At 38.1% G+C, this 27145-nt stretch overlaps 1 protein-coding gene across 2 annotated transcripts in view; it reads right to left on the bottom strand.

Annotated features, from left to right (window-relative positions):
• The window catches only part of PLEKHG1 (pleckstrin homology and RhoGEF domain containing G1), a 136690-nt gene that overhangs the window by 8018 nt on the left and 101527 nt on the right, over positions 1 to 27145 (bottom strand). For both annotated transcript variants that reach the window (XM_084283454.1, XM_084283453.1), the window contains 13 exons: positions 24402 to 24502; positions 18487 to 18556; positions 11520 to 11566; positions 10890 to 11040; positions 9765 to 9896; positions 7127 to 7309; positions 6943 to 7038; positions 6740 to 6826; positions 4457 to 4490; positions 3177 to 3272; positions 1841 to 1879; positions 1351 to 1373; positions 264 to 482 (listed from right to left, as the gene is read on the bottom strand). In XM_084283454.1, the coding sequence (XP_084139580.1) occupies positions 264 to 482; positions 1351 to 1373; positions 1841 to 1879; positions 3177 to 3272; positions 4457 to 4490; positions 6740 to 6826; positions 6943 to 7038; positions 7127 to 7309; positions 9765 to 9896; positions 10890 to 11040; positions 11520 to 11566; positions 18487 to 18556; positions 24402 to 24502 (1278 nt within the window). The remainder of the gene's footprint in view (positions 1 to 263; positions 483 to 1350; positions 1374 to 1840; positions 1880 to 3176; positions 3273 to 4456; positions 4491 to 6739; positions 6827 to 6942; positions 7039 to 7126; positions 7310 to 9764; positions 9897 to 10889; positions 11041 to 11519; positions 11567 to 18486; positions 18557 to 24401; positions 24503 to 27145) is intronic.

Raw genomic sequence — 27145 nt, 5'->3', positions numbered from 1 at the left:
CTTTCTTTTCAATAACTAGTTAAATTAAGTTAATTTGCACAGCTTGACAAAAGAGGATGAAAACAGAATGTGTGTACAATAACACAGGTGTAGAATACACATGAATTGGACTAGGAAAAGCAAAATAAAATATTTATAAAAATAAAAATCTTTGTAAGGAGCATAAATTGCAGATGCATGCCTCCTTGCAGTTTTGCAGATACTTTTAATCCCTCTTCCATCCTCCCCAGGACAAAAGGATTTTTTCCCCCTCTTTTTCCTACCTGTTCAGCTTCTTCTTCATCATCAGCATCAATCTGTTCCACAGCAGAAGTCTGGAGATTTTCATCCTGATCACTGCTGTAGGCTGGCTCAATGGACTCTTGAAATTGGCTCTCTAGCCCACTGGGTTCCAATGAAACCTTCTTCCTAGAATTCAGCAGGGTTTCATTTGATCCTAGTTTGGTGGCTTGAGACAATAGGGCTCCTTCTATACCAATCCGCTGGAAAAAAATAAAAGTACCGATTAAGAGTCTATATATTGTAGTATGACACTGTCTTATATCGTACTTATCAACCATGTTTTAGCAACATTCAGTTTGCTACACTGAAATGGGATGCACATGCAAAGAATTAAAACAATTTGTATTTTTCCACAGAATGTTAGGAATGGAAAAAAAATGCAAACAACAACAACAACAACAACAACAACAACAACAACAAAACACAATAATGTAATGATGGACTGCAGTTTTATGGCATCCCAGTGAAGTCATATCTAATGTACCCTGTTAATAAACCTAACTCCTAGCTCCTAAGCTCTGTCCCAGATAAGCCTAGGACCTGGAAATCAACAGGAGACTTTCAAACTGCACTGGAACTTTATAACAAATTCTTACAAAAATGTATAAATGAATAACACTCTTTTCCATCTGTTCAAGCTGTATTGACTCTGTTCAAATGTTATGATTCATATATAGCATAGATATCATATCAGAAGAAGCTCAACATCTTTTTTTCATTTAATACAGGCACAACGTCCTGCAAAGAACAGACACTATCTTTACACACAGCATTTCTGTGATTATAGTGGTATTTACAAGTACCCTATAACAGTAGCATTTGATTGGGCTGTACTTAAAAAGTAGAAGAATTTATGTATCAGACAATTTTTGGCTTCTAGATATTCCTGAAATACCTAGCTGTATTTCTGTTTCTTTCATTCCAATAATCTTATTGGAGATACTATACAACATTATGGTTTTGTTTCTTTCTTAAAATGAACATAACCAAGAAGATGTGGATTCTACAGCAAATGTATTCCTCTAAGTTACATGCTACTTGAATGTACTAAAACAAGAAATGTCTTACCTTCTGCATATCTGGACTTCTTTCTGAAAACAGAAATACAATAATTCATCATTAAGTGCATAAACAAACTGGTGTGAGTCTACGTCACTGGTTTAACACTACACAATTATGAATTCCCAAAAAGGGATAAAATGCAACAGCAATATTCACTTGAAGGTCTCTAAAACAGAGACAACAGCAGTTTTCTTATGACAGTTCCACCTCAGGTCCTAATATCACAACAAAGATCCAATATGGACAACTACTCATAGTGGCTGACTCCTGGTATTCAATTACCAGTTGCCAAGACACTTATGGGACCAGAACCCACATGTGGAAAAGCGAACATTAAATTTCAACACTAACATTTTGTTTTCTTTGCCCACTTTCCCCCTCCCCCCTCCCAAAGGTGTATTTGAGGAAAGTTACAGGACAAAAGGATCCATTTTTACTTGTTCTACAAAATACAGAAACACCGGGTATGACAGTGTCAGTAGAGGAAGTAGCTTACCATTTGACTTCAAAACTTTATGGACTCTTGATGAGGGTTCTGAAAAATACAACAACATGTTTAAGCACTCCAGCATCCCAATGAAAGTTGTGGGTATCTTTTTGTAACATGGATACTAAAATTTTATCTTCTGGGCCCATGCAAGAAAGGCAGATTTTCTTATCTTAATCACTTAGCTAACTTACACTTTTGGAAAAAAAAAAAAAAAAAAAAAGGATACATTGCAATGTGAAACCTACAGCTGCTACCAAAGTACTTACATGTTCCTAATGCTATAGCACCTACTTTCCACACATGTAAAGTTTAAAGTAAATAATCCACACGTGAAGTTTAAAGCCATGTTAAGCTTCCTGCTTTTTAAAGACTTAGTCCTCATCTATGCTATTTCTCTAAATTGCTGGAGATTTCCTATATTCAAATTAGAAATATGTCTGAGGTACTGAGAAATATGTTTGAGGCACTTTAAGCAGTACTTTGAAAGTATAAGTAGCTGAATGTTACACAGAATTTCATTCAATCCGTATTTTGAATTATTCCTTTTATAGGCAAAACAACATCCATGGAATTTTTTACCTCAGAAACAAAGGAAGATGCCTGAGAAGTAATTAAAATTTGTTTTTTGGTTTTTTTTTTTTTGGACACGGGTGGTGCTATACAATGCATCACTATATCAGTACTCTCATGAACCTTGTTTAAGTCATTCCAATACACAATGTTACACATTCCAAGTTGGAAAGGTCTTTAAGCAGTTGATCACAGTGACTGCGATATGAAGTCACTCAACTACACAGACATTTGTAATTGCTTCAGGAGCAAACTAACAGTAATTACAGATGTATGTTTGAACTAGGAGAAAGAAAAGCAAAAATCAACATAACCATCTCTCAAATCTCTATTACACGTAAGGCAGACATTACAGTAAGTAAAGGTAGTAATTATATTTTGAAATAACAAGCCTATCATAATCAGGATGGAACCACTTCTGAGACAGTAACTACTCAGGGGTGAGGGCAAGAAAGGTCAGACAAATAATGTGACTGGCTTTCCAGCATATGCATTCTTCTGTCCATTAGGAAGTATCACTTGTTCTTTATGCATCCACCATTAGGAATGCATGTATTCATGAAATGAAATGGAAGTGGTGGATAAACAAAATAAATCACACAAGCAACAAATGCTTAATAAGATCTTCCATTTGTATATCAGAGTTACTGTGCTCTGTAAAATCTCAGTGGAATGCAAGCTAAAGACCAGTTCCATGTGCCCAGTCTCAAACAACGCTAAATACTCCTGCTTGCCTTTCCTCATCATCTTTATGGTAAACGAGTTCATTCACCTGATTTCCTCCTCACTCTTTGTTGAGTAGTGCCTTCTTTAGGCTGGTATGATGATTTCATTTCTCCCTCGGGGCTATAATGAAACCCTGGGTGATCTGTGGAATAAGCAGAGGTAAAATAGTGTTACTTCACACTTCTCAGCAGCTCTTTGGAGGCAGTGCCATCTTCTCTTTGTGATTCACCCAATGGCACTTCATCAGAGCTTGATGCAAAACAAGTGAGGTATTCAACTTAATCATCTAGCCATAAAAACATTTTACCCGTTTAGTTGTGCCTTGCTCCAGAATGCTAACCCAGCAACACTGATGGCACGAGCATTGTGTTTAATTGTTTGCCAGTGTCTCAGTCTAAGCCTTCCTGACCCATTCTCCACAAGAATAACTACATAAATAAATGACAATTCTGCTTTACTCCAAGACTTCCTCAGCATTTATATCTAAGACTGTTGTTTCATTTCCCTACACTGCCAGAGATCACTGGCAACATGAAGAGCTAACACAGCTTGCACCAGGAGAGGCAGCAAACAAGAGATGCAGCAGAAAGAACAGCACAGATGGGGCTGGATTTGGAACACAAGGCAGCAGCAACCGCATGCATGCTCCCTAAACCTGGCTCCTGGGACAGGCCAGGTAAATAAACTTTTCAGTCAAACTTTTGGAAAGAACAAGCCTGCTGGGTTCCAGCAAGAAGTTTTCTTGGCACGGTACCACGGGTGCATTTGGTTTCTGCCACAGCCACAAGTCCAGCCGTAGACAGAGGACAGCCAACCATGCTGCTTCTGTAGGGCACTGGGCTCCCTTGCTGGGCTTCCAGATTATCTGCACTGTGCACCAAACAGCTGCCAGCTGCCCTCACAATCCTCCAGCTCCAGTTTTGCCAGCATAAGGAAGTCATAGCAGTGCTATGTACTTCAAACTCCATTTGCTTATTCCTAGCCTTTCAGTGGGTCCTAGCCAGGAGTGTATGCTATAAAAGCAGGAAAGATCATGCATTTAATCAGCATGGAATAAGCAAAACAAAATGACCAGTATTTACAGAAGGTCTAATCTGCCTCTTCCTTGCTAATCATGAGACAGAATTTGCTGGCTGTGGATCCATCAACTCAATGCCTAGAGAGTTCCATGGGATCTGCATGCTTTTGGTTTTTTTTTCAGTAAGGTCATAATTCAAGGAGCGTAAGCATGGCTTTCTCTCATTTCAGATGTAACCAACAGTCAAAGCCAAACTTTTGAAGACAGTTTTGTTCATTTTTTTTAAGTGAAAGTGAAAAATAACTTACGTATGGCATCCATTTCCAGAATTGCCTGTTTGGCCTGAAAGCACCATTAAAAAAAAAAAAAGTTAAACTTTAAATAGGACAAATTATGTTGCATATTACAGATAGTTGTGAGTTTACATGCAGACAACATCAAGTTTAATTTTTTAGCTATTAAATATTGTTAGCATCGTTATTCTCTGTCTTTCTCTGTATGCTGCATACGTTACATATGTGAAGAAGAATTCTCCTGGCAAGAGCTTCCCACAGTTTATCTTCAGAGCACCACACAAAAGCCTTTTGTTCACTGCACACCACAGCTCTGTCTTGCTCATCTACCACTCTGGCAGTGCAAGAGGAGGAGCACGTACCTACAGCATCAACTGGGATAAGAAACTTCTGGGGGATATAGTGATGCACATCTGACACTGAAAACTACACTGGTATCACCCACATCAGCTCATGCTACACACATTCTGAACACTCTGGCTCTTCTCCATGGGGACACATACCCCAAGGACCTGTCAACATGCCCCAGAATTTAGAGCCATTGATACACCACTCCATATGCTGCTGGGAGTGGCAAAAAAACTAGCCCTAACATCTAGGAATCACAAATATTTCCTTTTTTTTTTTTTTTTTTTTTTTTTTTGTGATACATGAAACATTTCCTCCCTAAAAATAAAATAGTTTAACTTTACTATTTTTTTTATCCTTTACTATTTTTGCAGTTCTGACGTTGTTGGCATAGAGAACACTACCAACCCTTCGTCCTTTAAGTGTTTCCTTGACGAACTGCCATTAAAAAAATCACCATTTTGTTTAAGTAAGATGAAACAAGATAAACAGCTAATATCTCACGATTGCTTAAAACTTGACACATTTCTTTAGGAAAAATAAGCAGGATGTTTTACCAAGTTTATCAGATAATAAGAAAGAAAATAGACCAAAACGTAATACCCAGATAACCTGCTTGACCCTCTATGGGTGCAATTCCGTGATTTTCCACGAGGTGTCACAAGTGAACTAATATTAAATCCCCCCCAATAGCTGGACACAGGGAAGTCTTTCCTGTGCAAACACAGATTTATCAAAAGATATGTGCAGACAACCTCAAAGACTTATTTGGTTAAACTTTTCCTCAAATAAAATTATTTCTAAGATCTGAAAATGGCATTATGGTGTATTTTGGCGATACTTTTTTTTTTTTCCACAGATAAAATAAAAATCCATCGAGAAAGAATAATCTTGATACAAAAGCTGAAGTCATGCTGAAACATTTTTTACAATCTAATAAACTGCAACAAGTATTCACATTGTAAGCGTGGATACCAGCATAAACATTATACCTTCCATAAACTCTGTCAACAAAAAAATATGAGAAGAATTACTAATAGCAACTGCTAGGTCTGCTTTATCCTATAACTCTTTGTGTTGAATCGTTGAAAACATTAGTTAATGCACCTCTTGTGTATGTTAGTCACATTTTTACTCACTACAGCATAAAAATCATTGAAAGTAATACTGATCATTGAAAGTAATACTTTTTAAAAAAAAAAAGGAAGACGAGCAGTATAACTCTGTGGAAAAAAAAAATATCAACAGAAAGAATCCAAGTTACATTGGGAAACATCACCTAAAGGTCTAAAACAGGATTTCATAAATAAAAGGACCAGACTTCCCTCCTTGTAGGCATTACAGCTATGAGTATGGTGTCAATAGGTATCTGACAACTGTGATGAAATGTAGAACTGTGCCTCATTTTCTCTGGCATAAAGCTTTCGAGCTGTCTCACAAAAAATAAAAATAAAAAAGGCCCAAGCATCCCAACTAAGGATGCAGGGTTTGGGATGGGTATTTGTATTTGTAAAGTGAAGTGTGTGTTGCAAATGCCTTCACTGCTGTGGTATCTAGCCAAGACAGATTAAAACTAGCTTGGTAATGTCTATACATGCTGCAATTAGAACACCTCGGTGTTGTGCAGACAGGCAGTTTCAAGCCAAGGAATGCTCCTCCAGTAGAGCTTTCTGACGCTGCATCTCTGTTACTCACATCCTAGTGGGCAAATCCTAATGTGGACAGCAATGCTGCTAACCCAGTTAAATTCTTCTACTCCTATACCAAGCCCAGTAGATGCATTTAGTGGAATTTTCCCACTGATTCTTAGGAACTTTTAAAGATGTAAGAAATAATATGTTAATCTCTTGGAGTCTAAACTTTCTCTAAATTGTAATGCATTTTGCAGCTAACAAGATTGCCCTAAGTTACATGCACATTCAAAGAGCAGGGCTTCATTTATTTATTTACCTTGGCAGGAATCTTAGCAGGATGATTTTCCAGAATTAACCTCTTCAAATGAAGAATCCAAAGCCGTTTGTCTTGCTGAGATTTTGCCTGATAAAAATAAAAATCAGCACTATGAGAAATAGCCTTACTGCATTATGCAGGGTCAGGAATAGCATATGGTCATCAATCAAGCTATCCAGTAGGCAAGGATTTTTCTGTCATACCTGGACAGTATGTTGCATCTTGGGATTTTTGTAGTGGAAGACACTAAAGCTGAGTGGTTCCTTTGGTATCACTTCAACAAGCATAAGATTCCCACACTGCAACAAAGAGAGGCAGCACTGTGAACTACGGAGTAATTTCAGGGAAATCTAGAGCCAGCACATCGCTGTTTGCCCTCTGACATACCAATATGTGAGCTTTGTATGCAAACATTTCGTCCCTCTTTTTCGTGATTAGCAGCAGCTTGTCAAAGAGGAACAACGTGCGCTCATTTTTGGCTCGCTGAATGCGGAACGTTCCCTCTAGAACCAACTCCCCGTAACTGGTGAGATCGGGTCCTTTCCAGTTAGTGAGCAAGCTCTGTATCTCCTGCAACAGATCAAAGAAGAACAACCAGAGTTCATGTCAGATGTCTTACTTAAATAAAGATTCAAAGGATAATCTGCTGAGGCCATTCCAGCTCTCCCATATAACATTCAACAGTGCAAAGCCACCGGTACTGAGGTTGTTGGGTTACGTACACATCATAGCCAGGTGCTTCCAGACTTGATGCTAAGCCCAGACTAAAGCATAGCCTCCTGAGTACTGGTGGCTTCTGTGGGGACACAGCAAAGAGCCCTGAGCTCCCCAGGGCTGCCAGCGGTGAAACAGCTCAACCCCATCTCCTGGGACTCACTGTGGAGGATGGACTGTAATGTAGTCACCAGTCTCTCTCATGTCTGCTTCTCTCCCCTGCCTATGTCCATAAACCCTCTGAATGTTTGTTTCTTGCCCTGCAATATTCTCTTGAAGCTGTGTGGTCCCCAGCTGGATGAATTATAATGCCTTCTCTGTGTCTTGTAGGCGCATCCCGGAAGACGCCTCTGTGAGGAGTTCAGACTGTAGAGGTGTTTCTCAGAAGACTAAAGGACCAGAAGTGGTTTGGTCAACTGATCATTTGAAGATGTCAAGATTTATATGCATTTGGAGTGATTTGTATACATACCATAGATATTTCTCACCTTATTTATCACTTACAAAAAAAAAAAAAAAAAGATGGAGAAACATCTAAGAACATCCTCAAAAATCTGTGCTACTTGCTATGACTGTCTTGTTTCCTTTAGTTGTTCATTTATTCTGTCAGTGGCACAGACAGGATTTAAGCAGGGTAAAGCAAACTAAAAGCAAACTCAACCTTAAGCAGGGAAACTTCAAAAACATCCATTGAGCTTTAACCTGGGCAGCATTAGCAAAGCAGGGACAGATTTACTCATCCTAGGCTGATCTCAGTAGAACACTGCACTGTAATACAGCATTCAGCTATAAAACTTCTTGGTATTTTTGAGCCCAAAGGCAACCTAGAGCACATGCAGGAAGAAAAAACAATGCATATAGCAGCACACTTTGGACTATATGCAAGGCTATTTTAAAACCCAGTATATAACAAATGAAAAAAAGGTCTATTTTATCAGGTCCCTTAAGGAACTTGTAAATAAGTCAGGGTACAGCACAGCCATCAGTTTCACCAGTGTTAAGGGAGAGTTGGTGCTGGAATCACTGCTGCAGTACTTGCTGAACTACAGACAGAATGGCAGTGTGATAGCTCACTGAAGACCTATCCCTATGGCTACAGAAACAGATTTTACTTGTATAAAGGGTAACCATGAAAATAAACATTTTCCACAACCCCATATATTTGCCAGCTCAGCTTAATAAATTAAAAAAATACACTTTTCCAAATGCATTTAGCCCTCTTTATTGCCAAATATTACTGGTTATCATTATTCAGATTTACAGCACACTGTTTGTAGAAGTCATTAGCATGCATTTCCAGCAATGTGTGGCAAAGGTTACACTGCTGCAGGCAAGACATTATCAAATGTAACCCTATTCCCCGTATATATAAACAAAAAAATGAGAGCCAATAAGCATAGTTTATGTTAAAAGGACATAAAGGAATAAAAGAATAACATTAGACAGATTTCTGGAACCTATTAAACTCTTTTATTAACTAAAAAAAATATTAAAGCTATATAGATACTGCTGACAAAAGTGTAATGTAAAATGGTGATTCACTGGCATGTTTGAAACAGAATGATGTATCTGTAAAAAGTCTACCAAATAGCTTACTCGACAACAGAAGTTATTCTGGGTTGCTTTTTTTCTCCTAAAAATTCTTCACTCAAAGTGAAGTTAACGCTTTTCTAACTATCATATTTCTAGGTTTATACTTTTCACATACACGAAAAGAAAAGAAAAGAAAAGAAAAGAAAAGAAAAGAAAAGAAAAGAAAAGAAAAGAAAAGAAAAGAAAAGAAAAGAAAAGAAAAGAAAAGAAAAGAAAAGAAAAGAAAAGAAAAGAAAAGAAAAGAAAAGAAAAGAAAAGAAAAGAAAAGAAAAGAAAAGAAAAGAAAAGAAAAAGAAAGATAAGCCTTCAGAAGCCCAAGAGGAAAGTACTTAAACAAGAAGAAGAGCAAGAAATATCTTAAAACAAAATTAATCAGCACAAAAGGAAGAAATCGGAAACCACAGGATTTCTGAACAAAGGCTTGCCCTAGGGTTGTACAGCACTGCTGTACAATTGAGGGAAAGGAAGAAAGAAAAGTTATCTGAAGTTCCATATTACTGCAAAATAAATGCTTTACAGGATGCTGCTTGCAGAGATTTCTGAGATTTTCCCGCAGCAGCTTTGACCATGGTTTCCAAGATCAAACAGCCAAAGGCACACTCAGCAGGACTCTAAATTATGACTGACAAAGATAAGAAGAGAAGATAACTGAAAAATGCTAACGGTATATCTGTTGACAAAAACAGCTTACACCAGTAAAATATTTTTGGGAACTCACCTGAAGCCTGATGGCATGTTCATGTTTCCTCTTCATGTCATTTATGTGCCACGCCACTCTCTGCATCGTATCTATGGCATCTAGCACCACATCGTAGCCCTCAGTGTCCTTGTCAAGGTGGTTTTCTATTTCCTAAGACAAAGGAAAAAGAACAAAGTCCCATTATTTTTAAATGAATTTTCCAGCCTGATATAATACTGACTATGCTTTTATCTATACTGTTTAGTCTTTCTGTTGCAGTCTCCCAAATACAATGCTTCTGCCCTTGCTATTGCATGTTGTTATCTAATTGACTAACACAAGATGACTAGCAATGTAAAGCCTTTAGTAGCAGCACTTTAGCAGCAACTGTACTTTCAGCAGCTGCTGCAAACACAGAGGCACAGAAAGGCAACACAGCTTACTTACAGGAAGAGACCTTTTCAGACAGTGCTTACTGGCTTTCTTAAAACACAGGATGTATCTACACACTTACAAAATACTGAGGGAATTACACTAGGCATTGCTTTACACTTGGAGAGAAGAAAAGCACCAGACATTTTAAATAAGGATCAGTGTCTTTACACTTCACTAGAACATGACTCTGTAATACGAAACATATGTGGAAACATTAACAATAAAGCAAGAATTTCCAAAACTTGCTTAATTCAATTCACTGAATATGGAAAGAGTTCCCACTTCCTCAATCATTCCTCTCCACAAAAATCTTACCAATCAGGGGTGTTTATATGTATTTTTTCCTTCTTTCAGCCACCCCCAGCATTGTAACATGGAAAAATACCGTTGTTCAATGGAACAATAAATTTTGGTACAAAACTGTTTACTCATGACAAGAATCTTCCATACAACTTCAGTATTACAGACAACTCAAAAAGAAATGTAATTATTTGAATGCACAGAATGATTCAGTGTGTCTAAAACAATTACCATACATTCCCCACTCAAAACATATGCGTGTATTATGAAGTGACAAAGACAGAAAGTCTCCATGTGTAAATATCAAACACTCCCAAAAGAGTGTCTAAAGAAACCCAGAACTGTTCTAACCATCAGGTCTTGTATCAGAGGCAGGAACATCAAAGTGTAGCAGCCCTAGCTGAGATATATATTTTAGTGGGTGCTTACGTGCAAAAGTAGGTGGTACTTGAGGATTCGCTGGACAGGTTTCAAGAGATAGGAGCCCAGAGGCAAAGAATGCTGCAGTGCTTCTTGCCGTTCTCTGAAGAACTTGGCCAATGTCTTGTTCCTCATGCATTCTGTCAACACGGCTACTGACCTGAAAACACAATGTGTTTAAATAGTGTGTCTTACACACTGTGTAAGACACACTATCTCCATAAGTTGTAAGTAAAGCCAATAATTGTTTCTTTCCTTCCTTGCAAAAAGGGGACAGCAGGTTCCTAATCCAATCACTGGTTTTTCTTGTTATCTTGTGCATTGAGCTATGTTTTCTTCTGACTTGCAGCCATTCTCTTTACACCAGGAATTACACATTTGAAGCAATACAGAATAAGACCATCATTTTCTAACAAGGATAATAGCAAAGAATGACAAGATCAAAGTAAAACTTCAGATAAGCATCTTTCATTTTTTGTTTTTCGAGTTTAAAACAACAACAAAATAATCCTTTTCCCTCCCTCCAATTTGTAAGGGGGAAAATATATATGTATATATATATTTACTTTTTTAGATTGTAACTTGTATTATATGAACAGGCCAAGGGACAAATGAAGAAAGGGAACCCAAAATTCCTACCTTGGGTAGTTGGTGCAGTACTGTGTATATATGTGGAAATCTTCACTCTGCATGGATAGAAAAGATTTATATATACATTCAGATTTTGTCAAACTAGCAGCTAACACACGTGGTGCAAAGATGATGACATCAAGGCAACATATTCTCCAGTTCCTGATCAATGAATTCCCCACTCTCACAGTGATAGTCTTAAAGCTAACATAGATTGACTTACATAATTTCACTTTTGGGGGAATTTTCCTTAACTTTTGTAGAAAAAAAATACACAGAGAAAAAGTAAGTGGATTGCAACGGAGCCTCCAAGGTCCTTTATGACAACCTATAAACCTTTTAAAAACTATACACACACACACCCCCCTTCAAACAACTGACTTGCATGCACCTAGTTTTGTATGTGCTCATGCACACACCTGCAGAATTAAGTTTTGTGGAATATGTTCACTGCAATTTTCTAATAGCTATGAATACTTTCACATTTGAGCACAATCTAAGTATGAAAATTAGATGCCACAAACTTTTTTTTTTTTTTGAAAGCAAATTATGACTCTGTGCAAGCAGAAAGTGATTACCAAAACAAGTTTTAATTAGATTTAGGTGGGATTCCACGCTTGCATGTCACTGTGAAATTGCTAACTTAATGCTGACAAGCCTCTCAGAGGAAGAGCCTGAGTTTCCTTTCTTTCTTCATTGGCAGAAGATTCTTTCTTAATCATCATAATTTAATTCCATGCAAGAACAAGTCTCCAGAAATGTCCCCATATGCTTTAAGTTCAAATCTGCCTATCAATGTATATCCCAAATAATGTTCAATTTCTGCAGCTCGTCAGAGTTGTAAAGACTAGAAAAGCACTGCAGAACTGCAAAGCGCTCCTAAAATCAATGACTTTTCTGAGCCCTAGTGCAATATAAAGCAATCGTCTGGTGGTAAACAAGACATGCTTCCCTGTGAAGCATTGTCAAAGCATGCTCTGACCCGCTGCCCCATGACAGCTGTGCCCCACAAGGGGCACCCGCTCAGCGGTGGTAGCTCATGAATGGAAAGACCAAAGAGCCAGAGCCCAGTGCTCTGTGGAGCAACAGCACAGGGGGAGAGGGCTGATGCGGGCTGAGCCTTTTGTTTCTTATTGTTGGGTTGATTTTTTTTTTTTTTTTGGCTATTCATCAGAAAAAGCCAGCTGAGGCAGTGCCCTTCCCCCTTTCCAATGGTGCTGTTCCCTTCCCCCTCTCCCTTGTACATCAGACCATGCCATTCATTTTTCCAATGAGCAGCAATTCAAAAGGACCACATAAAAAGAAAGCTGCTACTCAACCTCAGTGTAAGTCACTGCAATTAATTTCAGTATTTCTTACAGGATTTCCACACTAACTGTTTTGAAAAAATAAATCTAGCAAACTTCCTGCATGCTGCAAACCTCTATTACTTTAAGATGCTCTTATCTTAGACAGCAACCAACTACATTTAGTCTTGATACAATACAGTTCAGTGATTTAGCTTTCACGCCTGGACTAATTCTGCTGTCACAGCCGTTTTTTGTGGCGGTTTACATACGCCCAGTGTCCACACCCAAAGACAACGAGCTTCTGCCACAAACTATTAGTGTTCCCGCTTGGAACTTGCAGCAACAGCTACAAACCGTCCCAACACAAAGCTAAGCATTAGCAAACCTCAGTATGTTGCGCACATCACACTGTCATTTTCTTCAGCAGTCATTTCTAAGCCAGCTAGCACTCATAGCAAGTGAGGGTGCTTACGAGAGAGCATCATGATGAAATTCAGGGTCATAGAAAAAGGCAATTTATTTTATATCTGCATATATTAATACGAGGTTTTAATTTAGGGGCTTTCTGATATAAATTATAACACATTCCCACGGCTACAATCACGGAATAATGCAATTTATAGAATGACTTCACAAGCAAAGTGCAGACCATTTTTTTTTACAATTATTTATATGTGTATAAATAAAATATACATATATAAATAAATGCATATTTATTTATACATTTATAAATAAAATATACACAAATAAAATGTGTATATGTATATATTTATATAATATATATATTATACACCGCTCAAATAGTCACTTGACAGTTCTGCTTTTCAAACAAAAAGAAGAATATGTGTTTTGAAATTTCAACATATGAAAGCATTATCCATAAAACAAACACGACCAAACTTTTCAGGGTTTCGGAATGGATTAATGCACATTCCCCACAAAATCAATAGCAAGGCCAAAACCCCCAGAAGCCTTTTCACGCTCTTCCACTTTTTTCATTTTGTTTTCTACATGACGTCAAAACTATTTTCAGTGGAATTTTTGGCTATAAAAGAGCTTTAGTCTAGCTATTATCTGGAACAAGTCTGTATACCAAAAAATAAAATAAAATAAAATAAAAAATTAGTTCCTCATGCCCTCAATACCTCTAAAAATTTTAAAATGGTTTCACAATCACCCCTGCTTTCTGATGGGAGTTTATTCCAAATTTCATACTGAACTTCTATGTGCACTTACTTCATTTCACCACAGCTCATTTCATCACACAAAACCATTAGATAGCATTTACTTTCACTGAGCCATGTGCCAGTAGAAGGTCAGTTATATGTATTTTGTCTCCAGAATGAGATTGTTGATGCTCACTCAGACTTAAGCTGGTACGAATCAACAACATATACCTTGTTTAGGCATCAGCAGTAGTCGTGTGAACACATTGGGAGGGTAGCCAACAGAGCCGCAGATTTCCATTTCACAGTATGTAAAGAAACCTGATCTCTTAGAAATGCTGATCAGGTAGAAACCAAACGGGTATTTTCTGTAAACTTTTGCAGATTTGTTCTCAAATACATCTCAGTTACACAATTTAGAAGTTAATCTGTTCCTTCTCCACTGCAATCAAAGAAGGTTGTTACTTGATAATAAATCCATCCCACTGATCTAAAACATACCCCATAATCTTTGCCCCCCCCCCCCCCCGCATATAACCACAACCTCTTCCTAAGGCTGAGGAAGGAAGCCTGAGGAAACAGTCAAGATGCCTGTGCTCCCATGGACTGCCTGGTTACCTCACACCTCTGCCACCTTGAGAGAAGGGACTACAAGTTCATGTGCAGAGCTGATCCTACCTACTTTACAGCAAGCTTCCCAGAGAGAGTGCTGTATTACTGTGGGGCATATCAGGGCAGACACCATGCAGGCTAAAGCCAATGCTGTGAACTACGTTCAGAAGCAAACTAAAAGCCAGGACTAAAATTGATTTAATATATTTCAATCAATACTTTCACACCACAAGTTAAATAGTAGCTATGCTCATTGGTATTTCTTTAGATGCTCATGCTTCCTCAGCTTGAAAGTCATTACATTCACCTTAACTGCCTTCAAACCAGATTAAAAGTGATCACTCAAGAGAGACTGGAATCACTCCAGAGATCATTTTTAATCTGGGGGCCCAAAGCTGTTATGGCAGAGGAAAAAAAATAAATCTGAGACCAAAGCCAAGTTCATCTGCACTGACTACAAAGAAGAGCAAAGCCAAGCACAATAAGATCACAGCTATACTTAGTTTGTCCCCTGCTGCTGAATCAATTCACTGTGTGTCTCCTACGCATGGAGCGAAGAGCCAAGCACATGGCTACAACCCTGATCTCTCAACTCTTGGTGCACTGTGCTTTTTTATAGCCATAAAAGGCACTTTAAAAGAAAACAGAGACTGAAAACATGAGCTGAGTGAGAGCGTAAGCTTAAGCCAATTGCCTGGATCTCCTCTTCATTAATGAGATGGGAGATTAGAGTAATTCTCCCTTTCCCCTTGGTTAAGCTGTTGGTTTGTCTTTCAGAAAACATATGTTCTAGATTTCTGGGGCGCTGAGTGAGAAGAGCGATATGCCAGAATTAAGCTTTTCTTTTACAACAACTCACTTAAATGTAAACGTGTGGAATACTGAAGTCTATCTTCTAATTAACATTGGCATCATTACTATGAAAATTAAAGACTGAGTTGGCAAGAAAAAGTAAACAAACTTCTATGTGAATAACCAAGCTATAGCACTGGAACCTTTTATCAGCCTCTGATTACAGATAGCGGCAAAACGTCTCCAAGACATTTAAAACAGTTCTCCTACATGAAGAGGCAGGCCCAGGGCTGGTAGGAATGACACTATTACACCACGACCCTAAGTGACAAGTTATTTCAGAGCAGCAGGCCCCCCACACCGTTTAAATAAAAACCCATTCATCCCCCTTCGCTTCTTGAGGCAGATAGCTAAAATCAGCAAATCATGATCAGACAGCAAATTAAGAAAAGGTGTGCTTTTCTGCATTTGTATCTTTATTTCCCCATGGGTTATTAATGGATTTTAAAAGCATTTGGAAGAACAAGGGCTTAGTATAATGTGTAAGCAGTTGTTAAATATTTCTACTGTCTGATAACTTTGCATGGTTATTTTATCTGTTAGTGAGTTTTATGTTACTGGATGGTTTACAGTAACAATGTCTTGATGAAGTTGTTAACAAGTAAAAGCTGCCACTTTAGGAGCTATTTACTTTGGGCACTCAACAGAATAAATGATAAAGACTCAAATCCACAATTGTGAGTCTTTGTTCAAAGTATGCTAATGTGATTTGATAATCCTTACTGTTTTTCCCTCAGAAATAAAAGTTGCAAAGCTGTTTACTACTCAAACATGAATGCTATATGCAAGAAACAATGATATATGATTGCATAAGGGAAACATGAAAAGCTATGCAACAAATTTTACTAAACAAAACCAACTAACAAATTCAAGTTCAAAGAAACAGTCCATTGTAAACAGCTCAAAACTAGACCTTACAAAAATAAGCTTACTAGATTTTTTACTTTAACCATAACTATTCTATTATTCAGGCAAAACAAATTTTCGCCATTTCACATGAATCCTGAAGAAAGAAAAGGCTATTACTTCATTCAGTTACTGAGTTTCATGAAATGCAAAAAGTAAACATAGTACCTACAGTGAAAACTTGATTATGTGTTTAAATTCCTAACATCTAGGATATTCACAAGTGAATCAGTAGGGTGAAAAAAAATGGAGCCAGTTTAACCCAAAGCACAGCTCCACTGAAAACACTAAAGAAGCTCCACTGGAGCTACATCCATTAGTTAAAGCCATGAGCTATGACTTTGGTATGAAATTATCCCCGTGTGTAAGTCACAGTGAAGATCTAGCACACTCAAAGTAATCAAACAATAAGTGGCTAAAGTCCCGTAAGACTTTAAGGACTGCATACTGCCAAAAAAGGATGTTTTGTTTCCACTACTCAATGCTGGGAAGATACGAGCAACCAAGAATGGACAACTGGAGTCTGTTAAGACAGTCACCAGTTACTGTAATGACATCTTCACAGCCAAAAACAGAACTGTGGGGTATTTTGGTATTGTTTGATTTTGCTTTTAAGTGTTTGCACTCGTCTGGATGAAGTTAAAAATGTTCACTAGGATTGCAGTCTCCAGCAATTTCTGAGCCATTAGGCAGTTGCCTGCCAATAATACAAATGCTAAAAGCATTTGACAAGGGAACAAAAAAGCACAAGCAAGCAATGATACACAGATGGATTTTGGAACTAATGGCCAGAAAGTCTATCAGAAAACTACTTTCAGCTGGCCAATATCACTGAGGGAGCAACTTTTTCCTGGACTAGTTATTATCTCTTGCACCACCTCTGTTTTGTGTCTCAGCCAGTAGTAGTCCCAGATACAAGCATGCAATATGGCAGCACGATGTACAAACTCCAAATTCTGACATCTCTAAATATCATGAAGGCCTTGCAACTGGGCATCAGCACAGGAACAACTTACATGACACACAAGGTATGACAATGGTGTCCACATTTTCTCTGTGGTAGAACCCACAGGAATAACTGGGACCCTCAGTTCTGGAATGACCCCCAAAATCAGCAGATCGTAGGATAATTTAGATTGGGTGGGAACTCTGAAAGTCATCTCATCCTTCCTCCTACTCAGAGCAGGACCATTTAGATCACATTGCTCATCTTCTAGAGCTCTAAATATCTTTAAAGAAGGAGCTGCTACAACCTCTCTGCAGTCCATTTGATGTTTGACCACCCTCTTATGGCTAAACAACAAACCTGAAAATCATTAAATCAAACTGGAATTTCCCTTGTTGTAACTTGTGTCCACTATCCCTTATCCTATCATTGTACTCCTTCCAAAAGCAGTTGGACTTTGTCTTCTCTATATTTTCTTGTTAGGTAGACAGCAGTAGACATTTCTGCTCAGCTTTTTCTTGTTCAAGCTAAACAAATCTTGTTTTGTCAGCCTTAGTACACCATATTTTTCATTCTCCTGACCTACTGGCTCACTCCAGTATGTCAATGTCTTTCTTGTACCAGAAGTCCAAAATTCATCACAGTATTCCTTATGTAGTCTTACAAATGCTGCACAGAAGGGAAGAGAAGCAGGTTCTCTAAATCCGCTGACTACATTTTTGCTAATATATCCCAAGATGCTGTTGGCCTTCACTGCAATGGCGTACCGCAGATACACTTGTGCTCCATGACCCCAGATCCTTTTCTGCTGAGCTGTTCACTGGTCAGCCAGAGCCTGCCCACAGGTGGGGTTGTTCCATTTCAGGCATAAGACTTTGCATTTGCCCTTACTACATTCTCCTTCAATTCGACATAGTTTGTTTGAAGTGATAACAACATGCCACAAGCCTGACTGCAATGTGGCAAAAATACATCCAACACTAGGTTCTTCCAGTCCTTACAAAAGATCAGCTGCTAGATAAATTTTTAAACACGGAACAGAGACATACCACTATTGTCTACCAAGAGAAATTCCTTTGTTTTCTGTTGATTTGCTAACTTTTCTTGGTTGAAATAAAAATTAGGTCTCGAAAGTAATTAATTTTACTTTCCCATATCATTCTGCAATAGGCGTTGTGCTGCAGAATCTTGCAGTAGCCTCTTACCTTGGAAACAAAACAGTCTGCTATAGCAACAGGATCATTTTCACAGTTTTCCAAATCTTGCAGAAGTTCACTAAAACAAAGAACAGAAAAATCCAAGACAATTATTTCACATCTCAGAATAGACACACACGTATACCCTAGAGCCAGACACTTCCACTGTTCATGGCAGTGATACCCAAAGCACTTATGATGGAGGTAGTCCAAAAAAGGTTACTAGAAACCCTCTGGCTCCCCTGCATAGACCTTCCATTTTCCAATGAACTGGCCCACGTAAACAGACTTCTTTGTTTCTTTTCAGAATATAAATACACCATCTTATAAAACAGGGTCAAAACTGGACTGAGTCAAACATACAGTTCTGGTTCCTAACGCATAAAACACAACAGTATCTTAGCTCTGTTCAGTGCTACAGCCATTGCTCCTCTCCCATACAGATAAGACACTCAGATTTGGATGTCCACAGCTGCACTGTATCTCCACATGTACCAAACATATTTTTTTCTTATGCACAATCAAGCTGTTACCTGCACATGCACAGAAATTCCAGTTCTGGTACCACAACATGTGATCAAAATAAACAACTGCTTATCTTTTTTGCCAATATGATAAGTCACATTAATTGACTTTATATACGCTTTAATTGATTCTAACAAATGGTGGCGTCATGGTAACTGCAGCACTGGAATAGTTGCTCCTGTCAAAAAACTAATAAAGTCAAGCGACCACAAAACTTTATGGTCTCTTCCTCCTAGGTATGAAGCCATGTAGAGAAGCTTTCTCTCTGGAGACAGATGAGCATGCTAGGAAAATGGTATTCCCACATACTTAAACATGCAAGTCACCACAATGACCATGGACTGCCAATCTATGCAAAGATGAGTGCCTTTCTCCAGAATGACTGCTCTTCTATGAAACGCATAGTGGTGTAGTCAGAGGGTTGTTTAGCTTGTACATCAGCTGACACAGTCAAACCAAACAAAATTTAAAACACGCTGAAGCACATGCCCTGTCCTATAAAGATTTTGTATGTTTCAGTAGCTTGACGTGACTGAGGTGGATGAGGAGCTAGTCCGAAAAACACGGATGAGAAGCAGGAATGTGTTACATATACAAGAAGAACAGTAATAAGTTCACACAGGAAGATTTGTCTACCTTTAGTGGGTCTCTTCACTGAAGAAAAGTGGTGAGCCAGGAAAAAGTTTTCTGGAAGGGAATATATAAATTCTACATGCATAAAAATAAAATCTAACTGAGAGGATTTTATATTTTTGACATGCCAAGCAGGAAATGAATTCACTATAACAGGAGCAAAGCAATAATGGAGTATGTTCACTATCATATGAAATTCAGTTCTGGAAAGCCAATTCAGTGAAAGAAAGAGTTCAAGCAGCAGAAGAAAACCTCAAAGGTCTCTCGTTGATCCTAATATTCTTTAGTCTTACTGAAAGATGTACTCAGAATACCAACAGGAAAAAAAAAAAAAAAAAAAAAAGAATTTTCTCATCAGATGTTTTTTCATTTAGTGCTACTTCTCTCCCAGTTCACAGCTGGTTCCCTGAATGAGTTCTGCATAAGAGTTGCTAAACTTGTATCTAGGGAACTACCCTTTTCCCTTCTAAGCAGACACAATTTCCCTGTGTAAGTAAGAATGGGAGTAAAACAGAAAAATTTCCTGACTTGTTCTTTGCTCCTGTAATTACTGGGGGAAGGAAGGGGAGAAATCAGTAATCAGTCACATTGAAAAAAAGACAGACAAAGAACTTAGGTTAGGCGGTCACTAAGCCACTCTGTATAGCAATAATTTAACCTCCACACCTCAGATTTTCCCTTCATTAAAATCAGAATAAAAATATGACCCTTGCTTGATAGCCCACATCAGTGAAGATCCTTTAAATCAGCAAAAGAAAGAAGCTGTAGCAATGCTGAGCATAACCATTAATTATAACAGCTGTTTCCACAAATGAGTTTTGGAAATAACATCAAATACACTGAACAAGCTCAGCGTATTCCTGTAAGTAGAGGTTCTCCTGATGTTTTAGAATACATTCAATTGCCATTTTGTTCCTACTGGTCTCCTTTAATACTATATTATTTTTCCTGCATGATACAGTAATATTGCATTTAAAGTTTTCATATATTCATGCAATGGGTCCAGGTTTATGCAGTAAATGTGTTGGTGGCTCGTGTCTTCAGCACAAGCACAAAATGTAAGGGTTGTGCTTTGAATGATTTTGTTAGCTGTACTGCACTCTCTTTTGTCTCATCTTACAGATGAGACAAAGAATGGGATTGGTAAAAGCAGCCTGCCACTGTGTAACAACAGCGAATCTGCGAAAAACTTAAAGAAATACCTATAATAACACACTGACGTGTGAAAGAGAGAGTTTATAATTATGCATTTAAACACCTGACAACAGAAGTAGTGGAGAGAAAGCAGAAGTTCCCTTCACCTGGGTATCCAGATGTTTTACACTTTCCACAGACAGTAATGGAGCTCTTAGCATCCATGGTTACTTATGCCAATGGCCCAGGCAGGAAGGGAGCACAAGGAAGCACTGGGAAAAAATTTGATGCTCTTGCAGCTGAACTGCTAACAAGACTCAAGCTGAAATACATCACGAATGCCAGTGCTCTTTAAAACCATGAACTAAATTATGCAGCTTGGGTTGTTATGGTCTGGAAAAATGTGATCATCATCAATAGCTAATGATAAGTCCTTTGGGATGAGAGAGGTAAATGTAGAAAGACAGACAATTTTTTATGAAATGAACTTGTTACCTTTACAAGTCAAATGAACATAAGTCTCATTACACTATCTTTTAGGATGTTCCGACATTTTGGAGCATGAATTATTTTCAAGACGAAACACTTAACTTCCCCTCTCAGTGGGTAAAGACTGTTAGGTCCGTATGAAGATGCTGACTACAGGAGGTGAAGAGGAATAAGTTAAATCCATTTACAGGTCTGTAGATAACTAATACTTGCACACAAACAAGTTATGCACTTTTTCATTGTATTCATTGTATCATCACCACACTATTTTAAAAAAGACCCAGGATTTTTTCATCTCGTTCTTGATCTGAATTGGTGAAAAAGAAAGATGATAATGACAGGCATCTCGGATGGGCCAGCTTTGGTGGAATAGAAGGAACAGAAAGAGGCAGAAAGGGAACAGCATTATTTGTCCTGCTGAAAATTTCACCCATGATGAAAAACAGTTGCAGTGTGCAGCCTAACCATAAATGCTAACGTATTATCAAAAAAAATCATTATCATGATGCCTAACAACATTCAAAGCTAAAAGGGACATAGCAAGCACAATCTGGTCCTTGTGGCTGAATAATTTCATTATATAAAAATCTAGAAAATTTATCTGAAGAGTTCAGATTTTTACTAAAAAAAAAAAAGATATAAATTATACTTGATATAATCACACTGCTACAAATATTTTGTGACAAAAACTAGTATTTCCACACTCAAAAAAAATTCCTTTTCCTTTAAAGGCGAGCTCTTACAGGTTTTATGAAGGCTCTTCCCAACAAGAAGTCAACCACTGCCACCATGAAGCTCAGAGCAGAGGAACTGCTGAAGATGGCAGCTGTACCGAAGAGCCCTGCACAGCATCTGCGTGCTTCAGTAGTCACTGATGGACAAAGAGCATGCACGATCTCTGTTGGCAGCAGAGGTTTCAGCTTGGCCTCTCTTAAGACCGGCTGAGTGTTGGTAGAAGTATGAACCTATGCATGTTTCACCACAGAATTCCCATTTCAGAATGAAGTCACGCTATTGTGAATTTATCCCAAATCGTTGCTGGAAAGAATCTCAACAGGAGAGGCCAGAGAAGTAAGGCAGCAAATGATGATTTAGAGGATGCTTCCCCCTTCCGAATAAATCAATAAATAGTGAGGGAGCTTCTTCCAACAGATGGAGAAGGACTGGTGGAATATGGTCAATAATTCTACTTTAAGAAACAGCTTTCCAAAAAGAGATCACAAAGGACTATTAGCATCCTGACTATCATTTCTGCTATTCAATACAACACCTGACAAAAAGTCATTTCAGTAAATGGCATTTCTCACATCTATACAGGCCACAGAAGCCCAAGATTAAAAAGTTTCATCACTGATTAATCATCACATTCAGAGTTGAGAAAAACATGGTCATTCTGAAACTATGAAATCATTCTCACAAAAAGCATCTGAAACTACTAACTCAGAACTGCCAAGTGGAACTTATTCAAAGGTAAAAATAAACGAAGAGGCTATAGAGTATGTTCAGGACCCAGAAGCTACATGCCAAGTTTCACACAGGAGGGAACTTTATCCTTGAAGCTATATTAGGATCTACAGTGCGTGTTGACTCTTAAAAAATCTCGCAATTTCCATTTAGAATTTTGAATCGTGATGCCTGAAATACATTAGCAATTTACTAGAGGCTTTGGACAACTTTCCAGTGAGATTTAACCATTCTAACATATCTATCCCTAGGAGCTCCCAAATTATTATTATTTTTTTTTAAATCTTTTTTTTTTCTTTCTTTTAACCTCTGGAAATCCTTTTTTCTCTCCCTCAAATCATTTATTCTGTATCATGATTAAAAAGGTACTTTTATTCAGTAATATTTGCAATGATGCCTATATAAGAGTGTCCCAACTACGTACCCTGCTATTTCTCTGGCTTTGAAGGATCAGAAAATACAATGGCCACGTCTGTGTTTTTTGTTTTTTTTTTTTTCCCATCCTGTGACTATTAGGAAGCTCACAGTCACTGTCTCATGGCTCTAAAACACAGGATCAGACTACCACTATGTATTTTCCATCACGTTAGATATTCAATCAAGTCAGAAGTTGTAGCTGAAGCAGGACTTAGCAGCTTTCCTGAAAGTGTATTTCCCATACTGTGCTGTAGATGCAAGATTCAGAAAAGGATTTTAGGTTTCAACTTTGTCCAACATCTCTAAATAATCTACCTCCACCCTCCCCTTTGATGCTGAACAGTGATCCCCAGCAGCAGAAGCACTTTAAAATACTTTCCCATGATGACAGAAAAATACTAAAGAAGCTCTTTGACAGGGGTCCTTCACTTCAGAATCCTCTTTTTATTTAAGGAAATTATTTGGTGTTCTTCAAAGATTACAACAGTTTGGGATATCTTTTGTCAACTACAGTAAGGCTAAGACATCTTTTACAGGAATAATGGGACATAGAAGACATGGGAACTTTATGCCATTAGGTTTGTTGCATTGATCACATGTTCAGGTTTTCCTTAAATACTGAGTAAGTTAATTATTTTTTATAACAGAGGATTCAGTCAAAAGTAGCAGTAGCATGCTCCTAAAACTGCAGATACTGCAGATCTCACACAATCTGGCACCAGCTATAGAAGCAAGAGAAATTTTACTTGAAGTTCCCATTATATGCTAGAATCCCATTTGCAGAGTTTCAGAGAAGGCTGTAAAGATACCTAACAGAAGTATTCAATACTTAGCAAGGTACTTGAACACAGCTTTGATAAATTATTTCAGGGAGTGCCTAGTAGTTTAAAATGTTACAAAAACCAGATATATGTCAGTACTCCAAAGGACCTAATATAATAGGGATAAAATATTGCCTGTTTAGTGAGACAAAAGTTTAATTCATGGTGGTCTTGCACTAGGTTCAGCTGGAGCACAGAGCAGGTTAGGTTTATATTTATGGAAATACCCAGCATGAAAACAGAAGTAGTAAATGAAGACCACGCTTGATTCATTAAACCAGCAGCTACATAATCTGATCTCAGCAAACCAACCCAGCTGAGAATCAAATACCATTTCTCAATTTATATATCTTGGCTGTATTACATTGATAAAAAACTATTTACTTGGTTTGCTCCCTCCCATCAACACAGGCTGCTTCATTTAGTTAAACACTAATTTACCTGTTGAAATGGTAGATATCCCGTATGTTTCCAAACAAGGCTGATCTCTCTTCTGTCCCCAGGGACAGCTTGGATTGGTCAGTGATACAATCGAGGTAATCCTACAAGAGAAATGAGAATGAAGCCTGTAGACATTTCCTCCTTTTCTAGGTCAGTAAATGGAGCTACCTTTTATTGTTCAAGATGAGTTCCTTCATATCAGTTTCACATTATTATTACAGTAAACCCTTCAGTAGCCTCACTGTGAACAGTCATTCTATTATGAAAGGTAACAGTACTTACCTGTTCACTGAAACCAAGAAAATAACAGAAGACTGAATGCTAAGTTATAGTCCTTAGACTGGACAGCCAACATTTCTCTTGCTACTGATATACAAATGTATTCAGATTTCATTCACAGTGACAGCTTAATTGATCATTTAACTGGCTCAGAGACAAAAAAAAAAAATGTACAAAAATATGTACAAAAAAAAATGAAGAATGTCATTTAATAGTCTTAGTAACAGAAAACCTATATAATCAAGAACTGAAAACATAGAAACAACAAGGGCTCAGAAAAGCAAAAACTACCAAAAAAAAATCTTTTAAAACCGTAGCTGGAAAAAAACAAACACACACAACACAGAGATTGTAGAGGACAGAAGATCCCAGAGTATATACACACATGCAATTTAACCAAACGTACAGTTACATTGCAAACTACTGTGGTATATGTTTTAGCAAAGACTTTAGCAAATACTTTCACATTTACAAGAGTGTCTCATCCAATGACTTCAACTGAATAGGAACAAGAGAACTAGAAAAAAGATCAGGCCAGCATTGTTCTAGCAGAACAACTTTCCCATTTCTCCCCCATTTTGATAAGAGCTCAGCTCCCAAAGCATCACCTTTCATCCCATTGCTGCTTCAGTGTTAAAATTTCCTCAGCTAAGGGCAAACAAATCCACTGGGCTTTTTAACTAACTTCAACTCATAAACCAAGAAACCCAATGTGCTGCCACATCCATGAAGAAATTCTGCTAGAGGATGGAAAACAATAAAAGAAAAGTGAAAACAGCTGAAACAATGTGAAATAAAAATAAATAAAATCCCTTAGCCTGGGGTTAGACAACGCGGTGTGGCAACCCACCAAAAGCAACACGGCATTCCACTGCTCGGCAAGGAAGGAACCCTGTGAAACGTCAACTAGACCATGAAAACTTCTAAGATGCAACTGCGTGCCAGAGTCATAAAGAAAAAAATATTACACAACACATGCACTGGACAAGATTCATTCTCCGAAAATCCAAAGACGACAAAGGGTTTGGATCAGACATTGATCTGACCTTTGGATTTTAGATGCTCTTGTTAGGATGGTTATGAATTACAGCACTCAATTCTCTATCCCCATGTTCTTTGCAACTGAGATGGTGTAAGCAGAGTCACAGGTCCTAGTCCTAACACTCAATAATCCACATTTGGTATTTGGTTACCAAATTAAATCTACCCCTCATCACCACCAAAAAAAAAAAAAAAAAAAGAGTTTTGTTGTTGTTGTTTGTTTGTTTGTTTTTATTGTTTTTTTTTTTTTTTCCAACAGGAAGAAAACAAGCATATTCAAATGCAACTTCAGTGTCTTTAAGAACAACAACAAGCAGCAGTGGGCAAGCAAGTAGGCACATCCCAGAAAGCCTTCTCATCTCTTCTGTGATGGACATCTGTACTGTACCTTCTTGCAGCCTCCTAGTCCCAGCCTGTCCTTGAAATGCATTTGTGCAGTAAGCCATTGGAATGGCATCCCTGGGACTGCCTGAATTTGTTTTCATTTCATTTATACTCAGATATTCATTTTAATAATATTCATTTATACTCATAAGCTGTAGATGAGTAAAAGGTTTGGGAATTCTGGTGAGGCAGGCCAGATTGCAGCATGTAGTATGCTAGCTCAAAGGCAGTAGATGATAGTTTCAGGGCTATTCCAATGACAGTAATAAATAACTTTTTCTGTCCACTAATACAAATGTACATTTAACAGTGAAGAACAAAAGCTCCAGTGGAGCCGTGATTCTCCAAAAACATTTGAGCATTGCAGGAGCACTGTAGCATCCTTAGCTAGTGTGGTGTGGTGTGTTACAGAGGAATGGAAATCTCACAGTAACTCCAACTCTCAAGTAACTCCACACAGCCTGTTTATTGAATAAAGAGGAGTTTCTTTCAAACTCCATCTCAGAACGGGTTTCTTAAAAAACAAACAAACAAACAAACAAAAAACAGTCCAAAGTCTTTTTTTTTCCCCAGTATTGTAGACAGTTTTAAAAGCATAACCTCCTATATGCTCCTTTTGTCCTCCAATCCCATTTTTCTCCACATATGTACATGTACATTTTTCTCAGTCTTTTACCAACTTTTAGCAAGAAATAAGGAACCGGGCCCTTTCTAAGGCTCCTGCCAAGAAAAAGCCTGCAGGTGCTTTGGCAGTTTTCCAGCATTCCAGCAGCATGTGCCAGGATCAGGTTATCCCACGCACGCACAGCTTGTGCTCTCTGCTGCGAAAAGTTCCCCGAGACTGCACCTCTAGCCTCCATGTCCTCCCAGCATCAGATCAGAAACAAACTTGAAACAAATGGCTGGGTTTTTGCTTACTGAGGGTAAAGGGAGACGGTTCTTCATTAAAAATGCTCGGATGCGAGGATGGCGGTTGCAGGCCCATACTCACAAAGCGGTCTGACAAAGTCCGGGCACGCTGCAGCAGCAGCACGTGGCTT

Source organism: Netta rufina, assembly GCF_964035555.1.
Source record: "Netta rufina genome assembly, chromosome: 3".
Classification (NCBI taxonomy): domain Eukaryota; kingdom Metazoa; phylum Chordata; class Aves; order Anseriformes; family Anatidae; genus Netta; species Netta rufina.
The sequence above is the reverse complement of the archived record's forward strand: the minus strand, read 5'-3'. Positions and strand labels throughout refer to the sequence as shown.